Here is a 12237-nt window from a genome sequence, read left to right as displayed (position 1 = left end):
CCTCTTTTTAATTTTTAGATTCATACATGACGACACTCAGAATTATGCAGGCTTAGAAAATGGTATGATATGGAAATTATTAGTGAACCTTCTTAAGCATACTGTATTTAAAAAAAATGGGGGGAAAATCAAGTGGAAGAAAAAACAAATACAAAAGGTGCAATAAAATCCACTTACAGTCTCAGACTAGGCTAACTAAACCCCCATGATGTACAATGAAGAAGATAAAAATAACTTAAAAAGAATATTAAAAAAGTGTCTAAAAACAATTAAAACAATCCAGATATTCATTTATTTTCTATATCCCCACTACACACTTTATGGTATAGCTCTTTCACATAATGAATGTGTAACAGCAACCGGAAATATAACTTCTTTCAAGTACATAATGCAGCAGTTAGTGTTCAGTAATAACTTCTAAACCTTTAACTACGCCAGTCAATCTGATACAAGGACAACTAAAACATATCAGCAAGGGGATTAAAATATGTCAATGAAAGCTCATTTACTGACCTACTATTAAGAAGAAAAAAAAATCAGCTACTTTGTCCTAAATGAGAATACCAGTATTTATTTATTAGGGCAATTCAAGGCTCAAGTATGACATGTACCATTAGGGAAGTATGTGTCTGTTAAGGAAGCATGAGGTGTAGAGGAAAAATTTGTCAGCTGCAAAGTATGTCAGGAAAAAGTCAGCTGTGATGGAACTAGGGTTCTGCGATGTCTTAAAAGTCCAGACTATCATTTCAAAACATGGCCAGTGTTTGACACCAATCCCTTTCGTGGTGCTGGGAGATGGCGAGATGCTTGTCGATTACAAATAATTAACTGCTCCACTCATGTAAAGCAGAAAGTCTCTTACACACTAGACAGGGTGGATTGCCCGAGTTACTTTTGTTATATGTTGCTGTAACTCGGCACACATGGCAGTATTCTGTAACGATATTACAATGATTCAAAGGTGATTCATTCCAAGTAAATTTAAAATTCCTACAAAATACTATGCTGTATTGGCACAAAATCTCTAAAATTAGATCTGCCTCATCATAAAATGGATTTGAATAAACATCTACCAAGAAAAAACTGTAGAATAACAAATTAATTTTGCTTACTCAAACACAGCATTCTCAGCTATTATCTTTTTACCATCTTCTGAACAAAAAAAAAAAAAAAAGCAGCTTTGTCTTGTTTCAACGTGGCTTCACTATAGCACACATTTGACGTTTTCTTATCATGCATGCAAACGACATGCCATTTGGTACTGCTTTAACTTATAGTGTAATACGTTTATTTCAGATTAATTTGTCTACACAGTACAATGAATTCCTGTTAGCTGGCAAGCTTTGCTTGAAGTGGAACCCTATTTCCGGCAGTACTCGGTTTAGTCAATGTCTGGTCTCTAGTCCCAATTTTTTCCATGTTGGAAGTTAGAGCAGGAGTATATTAGTATATACTCTTCAAGTACTGCTTGCAAGACCAACAAGTACCACCACCCTTGGCACTTTCCTTGTCCAGTGCCAGAATGTCTCAGTATAGGTTATATAAAACAGAACATCACAAGGGTAAGCTCTAGCTGTCCCACAACCCTGCCCTGGAGCGAGTTAGGAAAAATTGAAGGATGAATAAAAAAATAATGCAATGTCACTGACAAGTTGCATTTAGCCTAGGGATCAGTCACCCATAATATGGGCGAACATCCATCATGCAAATGAGTGTCTTTATGGGACACATTAGAAGGAGAAAAACTGCTAAAGTCTCAAAAGAATTAACCTTGGACAGCAAAAGTGTGGAATCATTTTAAGGAGAGTAAGCTAACTAAAAGAGAGATGTAAAGAGCGAGAAAACATGAGCACTCTGCACCTACAATCACCATGGTGCTACCTGTGTCCTTCCCATTCAAACATAGTGCAGGATGCACTGATGAGGCTGCCTTCCTTTGGCTACATACACAGCGCATTCCTAATAATCCAGCATTAATAATAATTAATAATAGCGGGGAAGCACAGCATAGGAACCTCACATGCCTCCTGCTGTGAATATGAGTACCTGGCAGTTTTCTTCCAAGGGGCACAAGATTTATATAAGCAAAAAAGTGACGGCTGCAGTTTGGCACTTTGAGGAAACCTCTGAAAACATTTGAATCCAACTGATGACTTTTATTTATATTGATGATGTGTTCAGCCAGTCTGTGAGGGATGACTCATTGACCATTGTCTTAGCCCTAGATTATTAGCACCACCAATATGATAAGACACTTAAGAGTATGGGGCAGAACAGGTGAGCGGTGGTAGTACTGCTGCCATGCAATCAGGAGAAAACTAGGGTTCGTGCCCTGGGTTCTACCTCCATGGGGATTCCATGTAAAACCCCGAACCCATCCATGGTCCATGTGGGTTTCCTACGGGTGTTTTGGTTTCCACCCACAGTCCAAAAACATGCAGTTAGGTGAACTGGTGGTGTTAAATTGGCTCTAACTGTGCATTGGGGTATGTATTAACCTAGAAGATGTACAAGATGAAGAGTCTGAATAAAAAAATGAGTAAGGTAATATGAATTAAAAAAAAAATACAACACTTTGGGAGGGGGAATGACACTTACTTTTGTAATTTCTTCATTGGCCCCAAAACATAGAAGCTGGGAAAAAACTTCTGTTTTTATTGAACTCTTAGCCCAATTAAGTGAACTGTTAATTGGAACAAAAAACTGCGGCCCAAGGGTCCCCAGGACCAAGTTTGGGAACCACTAGTGTAGACCATTAACACTGGACACTTTAATGATCCTGTCAATGCTACATCTTAGATCGGTGCTGTTGTCTGCTCTAAGATTGCTGTGTCCTTGGCAATGGTGGCCTACCTGCTACCTACTGTTTGGCCACTGGTACACATAAGAAGTCCAAGAAAAAGACATTGTTTGAAGTCTGCCTTCTGTCAAGACCCTAGGCTACATTCTATCAAGATTGGCACCCTTTCTACTAATGATATGTCGGTGTGCAGGATGATTATTATCGGCAAGACTAAGGGAGACAGTTGCACTTTAAATGAGCTTACTGTCACTGGATCACCATATGCTCCCAAAGGAGAAGTGTATAAAGATAGAATGGCTATTAAATGTTCACAGTATCACAGACTTTTTTGAAATTGCAAAAATCTGTGCCTTGTGTAATGATTTCTGGATTACAATAAGACTAAAGGGGTTTTTGAAAATATCAATGAAGTAAATTAAACTGCTCCCACCTACTGTATTTAGTGGAGGAAATGAATGTGTTTGACACACACACATATAGGAGCTGTCAAAGACTGAGTGTGCCAGTTGTAGTAGTAAACATCAACTACACCAGTACTGCACCCTAAATAATTCAAACCGGTTTATTTCAACTCAAGGTTGCTGGAGGCCAAAGCAATGGTACAACTGGGTACAAGGCAGAAAACTACTCTGAACAAGATTTCAGTCCCGTGCATGGCTCACTCATACAGACAAAATGATTACTTATTTAAAATTAATTTTCAGCTTTAAAGCATACATGGAAAAACGTATGTCTGGTTTACATTTTAGGTTTCAGGCATGATTGTCTAAAGAGTAACAACTTTTGCTTACAACTGATAAATATGTGATGACTCTTCCACATTTTTTAAAAGTACTGAAAGATTTTTAACAAAAAAGAGGAGGTCTGTTCCGATGGGGGTTTGAGGGGAATGCAGTTGTGACAAAGCACAACTCTAGGTAAGAAGATTCCCATCCATTGCAGGTAGATGAGAAGAAAAATAGCCAAATTGGTAAATATACTTATTGACCAACCGGGTAAATAGTGACTTAAGACATTGTATGTGGTAATAAACACCATTCTCACCTCAGGAGAAAACATTGTTTCAAAGTTGGGGTTATACATGACTTCTTTAACTGAAGGATCAAGGTGCAGTCCAGTCTCCACATCTTCCTAGATCAAAAGAAAAACACATATAAAGATCAGCTCGGTTTTATAAAAGGCCTTTTGTTGGTTGGTTGGTTGGTTGTTTGCTAAGTGAAATCTCTGTTCAGCATACAATGTAGGTTTTGTTTTTTTAAGAAAAAAAATGGTACACAAGAATTAATACTTGGTATTGTAATTTGAAATATGCCATTGCATCTTATTTAAAATACACACAAACTTTACACATATACAAATACTGTTCTAACAAACTAAAATAACTCATGGAAAAAACTTCATACAAAAATAGTAGTTTTCTAAACAGAACTGAACCAATAAAACCAAAACACTAGACAATCAACACTGAGAAGTGCTGTAATATGGATTATTAAGCGTATTAAAGCATCTAAGAAAGAAAGGGATGTAAAAAGGATGTGGTGTATAAGGTATGCTCATAACACTTAACAGGGAAAATTCATTTTAAAAATCTGCTTAAGGTTGTAGGTTAAATTCTACTAAAAATATTTAAGACTTAAACAGCAGCCAGTATTTACAAATACTGAAACTACCTCATTCCTCAATATCAAAAAGAGCGCACACCAGCCAAACGTTAACCCTGTTTTTATTACATAAAAAAGGAAAACATAATCTGCAGACAGGTAAGCAAGTCTGGCTGAGAGCTGTGGCATTAAGTGACACATGCAGCATTGACAATCCATTAACAGTGAACAAAATCTACCTACACAAAAACAGACAACAAACACAATAAGCAAAATTCTGGATGCATGTATTTCAGCTCAATACACAATGAAAAAATTACATTATATATAGGATACAACTAATTATTCACAATATTGCTTAGAGCTATTAATGATGCTGATAAACTTGGGATTAATAATAAAATAATTCAATTAAATGCATCCTTATTTAGCACATTTTCAGGTATGTGCCCCACGTGAGATAGCAAACCAACAACTGGAAACAAATGCAACATAAAAACAAAATTGTTGCAACAAAAAACAGAGAAGCAAAATTACTCAAACAAAAATAGTACTCCCACTTGCATGCTAAAATATGAATCCTGTGTGCAACAGCTCAAAAATGCCATTGTAGTCAGTTAGGCATACCCTAACAAACTTTTTTTCAGACTAAAACATCATACAAAATAGTAACTTTAAATCCAAAAGCCCCCAAAGAATAACAATTCCCAAATTTCTGGTGATCCATAAATATACTGGACTATTAGGAGATCTCAACGTAAAGATATGGCAAATTGCTTGCCTGGTATACAGATAGAGAGAAACAAAATCACATTATTGATTTCTAACAGAGAGCGGGCACATACCTGCAGTGAGGCTTCTATATTCCATTAGCACCAAGACAGACATTACATTATGAAACCTGATGAAACAAACAATTGTAGTCTCTCCAGGACACGGACTGTCCATTTTAAACGGTGACCGGAAGCCAGACCGTACAGCGGAGCACGGGGGTTACGATCACAACCGGTCCACAAATTAATATTCACATCATTGCAAGGAACGCTTGTCTACATAAACATCAATCAGTTTCAAAATAAATGTGGACGGCAACAGATTAGCACGGAAAAAAATCCTCACAAACTCTGGGAAAAGGTTTAAACTTCATACAGAAGCCAGCCGGGAATAAGACACAATTTTATATTAGCCACGAAGATGCGTGAACCATAGCAAATTGAAAAAGATAAAGCGTATAAACGTCAGCAAGTAGAAGAAAATAAAGTACTGCGCTTCTACTTGTAATTAGCAAACCGAAATGTAAAATTCAACTTTCTACTGTTTGAAAAGAAGTATTCGGACCGTCTGCGTTTCTTTACCTTCACGGCCACATCTGGCGCGGAGTTGAGTACCAACTTCATGTTGCCCCCGGCAGCAGGCGGCCGAAGATGAACAGTAGCGTTTGGGTCGGCATCGGTTCGGGCCTCGTTGTCAGATTCAGGTTCCGAATCACTACCATACGAGGCAAGCGCAGCAATCGCGGCGGACATCTTGAAATGGATGTAAATATCCGGGCAGCAGAGGAGGGAAAAATCTACGTAGATATAAAGAAACAATAAAACAGCAGTCCCATGAAACTAAACAAAAATTCCCAATCCATTTAAATTTAACGGAATTTTACATTAAGCCCTTCTATTTGTTGATAAGCGTTAAAAGAAAGTCACACACTTACTAATTTTTCAACTTAACTTCCAGGACCTGGACGGCTGTCTTAGCTTATTGGCTGTTAGTTTTATTTCATGAGTGACGTGTTTTACAACTTTTTCTAAAGCTTCTGGCGGATGGGGCTTGAAAAATGTCTGGTGTGTGTCATGTGTGTATTGTTTCCTCGTGTTCGCACTCTGATCTGCATAGACTGTGGAGTGTTTGTGCGTTCATCTAGTGTGTACCTGTTTTTTTGTTTTACGGTACACCGGTTTTTCTCATCACACGGTATAGACTGGTATGGTACGGTAATTGATTGTCGATTAGCTGTTGTCTCCACCTGAGGCTGCTGGAGTGAGGAATCGCCCAGTATTTTTGAGGCTTCAAAGTAGCTCATCTGCAGCTAAGCAGTTCTGGATGGGACACGTTCCAGTCTTGGCGATTTTGAACTGACCTGTAATGGATGGATGGCTGACTTACTACAGTTTATTCTAAAAGTGTATATTAATGGAGACGAGGCAAGTAATTAAGCAAATACATAAATTAAAAGGTTGCAGTTGCCTCACTGCATAAATAGTTTGGAATGAAACCAGGCAGTCGTTGATTTGCGCTAGTTTATGCAGTTTACTCCGAATACAGTAGTGTTTGGTTTGTATTTTAAGTGGTCCATAATTTGTGATAAATTCGGCTCTGTGGCATTATTTTAAGTGAAGGTTTAATACTATCCATGTCAATATTATCAATATAATCCATATTTATATACTAATGACTGTCTATAATATGTGTGTTTTAGATTTTACACACTGTACAATGTAGATCTAATGTAGAATTCGTTTATGCTTTTTAAATGTTGCCAGTATTATATTTGTAAACCCTGCATGTGCAATATTCTGAAATTGTCCATGAAAAATGAGCTTTAGTAAAATAAACCAAATGTTGAAAAGACAAGTCCAGCTGGCTTCATTAAGACCAGGGCCAAGTTCTTGGAGACACCGAAGTCAATTTTAAATGGGTTAAAAATGAAGAACCCATTTGCAATATTGGTGGTGCAATTTAGATTGTATTTTTTCTTGTTATTTATAAACCGTTTTATGTCACAATTTTTATGCTGTGGTCTTGAAACTTGCCAGTTGACCTAAAAAAAAAAAAAGGCGTTTCTCATTGTAGGACATGGATCAAAGGAACAAAATGGCAACTATCATGACAGTCACTAGAGCCAAACACCATCTACAATATATTAATTTCAAGTACCATGTACTTGTAACACAGTTGTAGAGAGAGGTATTATCACCTTTCAGGCTTGGCTTCTTGTAGTCACCTCCACTACTATGGTGTTGAAATGGGCCCATTTGAGTTCCTTGTCCCCCAGCCTATTCCAAGATCTAGAAGAAGCTTTGCTGCAGGTAAGATTTGAAATCACCTTAAAATGAGGCATCTGCTAGATGTTCAGTGTTTTCTCAGGCCTATCCAGGTGATGCTTCAGAATCAGGCTAGAGATGAGATTCTCCCAGTCCTGATTATGATGTTAGTTTTGTCCATAACAGCTTATGACCATAGGCTAAAGCAGGGGTGTCCAACTCGGTCCTGGTGGGCCGCAGTGCCTGCAGGTTTTCATTCTAACCATCTTAATTAGTGAGCTGTTTTTGCTGCTGATGAACTTGTTTTGCCTTAATTTTAATTGACATTACTCAGACCCCTTAGTTATTTCTTTTACCTTAATGGGGAGCCAAACAATATTGAGACACAAAACAAGCTGCCACATGACCAGCTAACTTGAAAATAAAGAATGGTGAAGGTCTCGGTCATGTTGGTCTGCTCAGGTCACCAAAACATATTGACAGTGGTCTTAGAAAAAAACAGAAAATCAAAAGTCTGCTGTGGCAGAATGAGAGCAGCAACGAGTCATGCTATTCAATAATGGCTTTAATTAACAGCAAGAATTGGCTTCTCATTAACAAACTGGTTGGAGTGAAACTGGCTGGAGTTTGATGTTTCAGTTTAGCTGGTCATCTGTTGGCTCATTTCAAGTCTCATTTCTTTTTGGCTGCCATTTAATGAAGAAACAAATCAATTCAGAGGACTGAATCCTTAAAAACAGGGCTTTTAAAATGAAGGGAAAAGGAGGTAATTAGCAGTGAAAATTGCTTGCTGATTAGGAAAAGGGTTACAATGAAAACCTGCAGCCACTGCAGCCCAACAGGACCAGAGTTGGACACCCCTGGGCTAAAGGTTACAGGGAATATGGGGAGATATATATCAACTTCATTCAAACACTGTGCGTAAACTCCCAACTGTAATCGCTGTCATAGATGGTGGTGGCTGTGTTGGTTAGTCTGATAAAGCTGCCTATTTTCAAGTGTGAAAAAGACCCCGTGATACTGAAACTCTTGCACATGGCACAGCTATTCCACACTTGCCTGCTAATGCAGGGATAAGTAACGTAGGTCCTGGAACACTGCAGTGGCTGCAAGTATTTGTTCCAAACCAGTTGCTTAATTAGACACAAATCCTTGCCAATAACAGATCTTATTTAATTTCATGGCTTGTTAGTGTTTTAACTCTGCAGTGTCAGGCCATTTTTATATAGTAGATTTTTTCCTTTCCAAGGATACCTGCCAAATAATTTGAAGCCTAAAATGGATGAGTAATTCTCAGTTCTCACCTTTTTTTTTCTCTTCACTTTGCTTCCAAATATTTTATTAAACCAGATACATGCAGATCATAATGAACACACACAGGTGTAATAGGAGACAAGTTATATGAAGAACTGCTGGTTTCTTTGTCATTTGCATCTGTTTAAGACTAAAATAAGCTATTAAAGGTGGAAGATCTTAAGTGAGACAACGACAACTAAAATGAAGCAGAACATTTTGCTTCAGTAGTACGTGCTTCATCTGTAATAATAACTTCTTATTAAGAATTTGAGTTGGAACCTGTAGCCACTGTGGCCCTCTGGGATTCTTATTGCTCACCCCATACTAGAAAACTATTCCTTTTTGGTGCAGAATCATGTTGTTAGGTTTAATAGTTCTTATCCTTATCACAAATGCTTCATATGCAGGTGCAAATCATTCCAGTTCATGCCTAAGATCAGATAAGGCTAAAAGTACATATTCATCTATTTACAAATGGTCCAGATCACTCAAAACTGGATCCAGTTAAATCAAAATTGTATGAAAAAAAAAGACTCACCGTTGGCACCTCCTAAGCAGGTTTCTCTTAATAGTAAGAAACTGGGCACATCTACCACCTAACACGTTTGAGAATCAAAGGGCATGATGCAACTCCCCAAGAATCCCATACAGTTTCAGTAATTCCACTAGACCTCCCAGTGCACTCCCTTATAAGACTTTTTAAGTTTGTAAAGCATATGAACTGCCAAACTCCTATAACCCTTCATGGCTTCACCAGACTCCTCCAACACTACGACTGTTGCCTCCTTAAATGTATAGACTCTACTGCTAATATTTTATGAACGTGGCAGTTTCTGCTACTGTCGGTGATCCGCACCATGTAACACAGTTGTAGAGAGAGGTACTATCACCTTTCAGGCTTAGCTCCTTGTAGTTGTGTCCCCCAGCCTATTCCAGGATATAGAAGAAGCTTTGCTGCAGGAAAGATTTGAAATCACCTTAAAATGAGGCATCTACTAGATGTTCCCAGTGTTTTCTCAGGCCTATCCAGGTGATGCTTCAGAGTTTACAGCATCAAATACAACCTTAAATCAGAAAAAGTTGGAATGGTATAGAAAATGCAAGTAAAAAAAAAAAGCAATGATTCATTAATTTACTTTGGCTTTTATTTCTTTGCAGACAATATGAACCCAAGATATTTAATGTTTTGCCTGGTCAACTTAATTACATTATAATATACATGCATGCCTGCAACACATTCCAAAAAAGTTGGGATGGGGGCAAATTAGGGCCAGTAGTGAGGTAAAATAATTTAATAATGATATGATTTCAAACGGGTGATGTTAACAGGTAATTGTAATCGTGATTTAGTACAAAAGCAGCCTCCATGAAAGGATGTGTCTTTAAGGAACAAAGATTGGCAGAGGATCTCCAATTTGTCAACAAATGCATGAGAAAATTATTTAAATGTTTAAAAACAATGTTTCTCATAGAAAGATTGGAAGGGATTTGAATATTTCTCCCTCCACAGTGAATAATATCATTAAATGATTCAATGAATCTGGAGGAATTGCAGTGCATAAAGGGCAAGGGTGCAAGCCTAATAAGCTCAACAGCCATGATCTCTGATCCCTCAGATGGCACTGCATCAAGAACTGCCACTCGCTGATAGCTGATATAACCACATGGGCAAGGGATTACATTGACAAACCTTTGTCAAGCACTACAATACAGAGTTACATACACAAATGCCACTTAAAACTTTACTTTTACTATACAAGAAAGAAGCTATATGCTAACCATGTCCAGAAACAGCAACGACTTCTCTGGGCTCGGAGGCAACTGGGATGGACCATCAATCAGTGGAAATGTGTATTGTGGTCAGATGAATCAATATTCCAGATCTTTTTTGAAAGAACTTGACGCTATGTGTACCAGACCAAAAAAAAAAAATCCAGTCTGTTATTAGGAACAAGTCCAAAAGCCATATCATGGTATGGGGCTGTACCAGTGCCCTTGGCAAAGGTAATTCATACTTCTGTGATGGCAGCATTAACACCGAAAAGTACAGTGAGATTTTAGAGTAACATATGCAACCTTCAAGATGACATCTTTTCAGGGATGTCCATGAATTTTCAAGACAATGCAATACCACATTCTTCACACATTACAAATGCACTGCTGCGGAAGAAGAGGGTACGGGTAATGGACTGGCTTGCCAGCATTCTTCACCTGTTCCAAATAGAGGATAGGTGGAGAATTTTGAAACGTAAAGTGCAAACACAACGACCCCATACTATTGCACACCTGTGTTTGCATTAAGAATGGGCCAAAACAAAGTGCTGAATGCTTTATCATCCCAACAATTTTTTGCAATGTGTTGCAGGCCTGAAATGCAGGAATGGATATATATTAACAAATGAAATTAAGTTGACCTGACAAAACATGAAACATCTTGGGTTCATACTGTCTGCAATGAAATAAAAGCCAAAGTAAATTTAAGAATCCATGCTTTTCTTCCAAATCCCCCCTAAATCATTTCAACTTACTCTGATTTGGCGTTGTAAAATGATATATCAATAAACTGGATCATAGATCATTGGCTTAAGCTTCTCTTAGGGCAAGCAAACTTATTTTCAGCCTTGTGTTCAGAGATAGCATTTGCTAGGCACAATCCATGACAAGGACAGAAATCTAATAACAACAACTGTGGTTTATGTAAGAGAGCATTACGCCCAATCATGTTCTTTCAGTATCTTTTCATTCCCCTCAAGAACAGTGAACCTTTTCAGTAGAACTACAGGGTCAGTATGTAGCATTCCTTTGGGAAATGCACCCACCTTTCTCTAAGATGTACATATAATATTAATAACTGTTAGTTATATACTGTACATGCCAATGTTTTATTTAAGAGCTGATATAGACTACTGCCTGGATGGGATGCCAAAAAGCAATCTGGGAAATGGGTGTTGACTGTTTCCCAGATGAAATGCTAAGTAACCGTCTTAGAGCTGACCTGGACCATTGCCTGGAATGGCTGCAAAAATGGAGGAGGTTTCACCCTGAATGAGATATTAAAGGCTGCAAAGTAGGTCACCAACCCAGCAGTCAGTCCTCTGGGCCTCTTGAAAGCAGAAGGAGGCTTCAGCTGTGCCCAGCTACAGTTATAGGTGCCTGGTATTTTAGGGGACCTATACACCCCCAAATGATTTTTAAGCAACCTAGAGGTACCTGGCTGGGGGCCAGTGCTTCAGGAACCTTTCAGGGTCAATCTTTAGAAGGATCTCTGTCCTCTCAAGTGGTTGATCTTAGAGTTGGGTCTGGAGAAAGAGGTGTGGTAGGATTGTCAGCATTCAGGAAGCAACATTTAGTTAAACCAGAGTGAGGCTAGTTTTTTATTGTTTATTTTTAGCCTACATGACCTCAATCAATTCCTGTTACTCTGAGAAGTACCTGGTGTTTGTGTATTTATTGGTTTTGCAGGTGCTTGAGAGTGACCCCTGCAGTTCACAACAACACT

At 38.2% G+C, this 12237-nt stretch overlaps 1 protein-coding gene across 2 annotated transcripts in view; it reads right to left on the bottom strand.

The window, feature by feature from the left end:
• Positions 1-6404, bottom strand: part of cdc40 (cell division cycle 40 homolog (S. cerevisiae)) — a 54159-nt gene extending 47755 nt beyond the window's left edge. Inside the window, exons 1-3 of one of the 2 annotated variants that reach the window (XM_039747918.1) lie at positions 6113-6404; positions 5760-5974; positions 3848-3934 (exon numbers count right to left, since the gene is read on the bottom strand). In XM_039747918.1, the coding sequence (XP_039603852.1) occupies positions 3848-3934; positions 5760-5930 (258 nt within the window). In that variant the 5' untranslated portion in view covers positions 5931-5974; positions 6113-6404. Of the gene's footprint in view, positions 1-3847; positions 3935-5759; positions 6059-6112 lie in introns of those variants that run through there. The other variant, XM_039747919.1, reaches the window with a different exon arrangement.
• Positions 6405-12237: the final 5833 nt, after the last annotated feature.

This window comes from Polypterus senegalus, chromosome 3 (genome assembly GCF_016835505.1).
Source record: "Polypterus senegalus isolate Bchr_013 chromosome 3, ASM1683550v1, whole genome shotgun sequence".
Classification (NCBI taxonomy): domain Eukaryota; kingdom Metazoa; phylum Chordata; class Cladistia; order Polypteriformes; family Polypteridae; genus Polypterus; species Polypterus senegalus.
The sequence above is the reverse complement of the archived record's forward strand: the minus strand, read 5'-3'. Positions and strand labels throughout refer to the sequence as shown.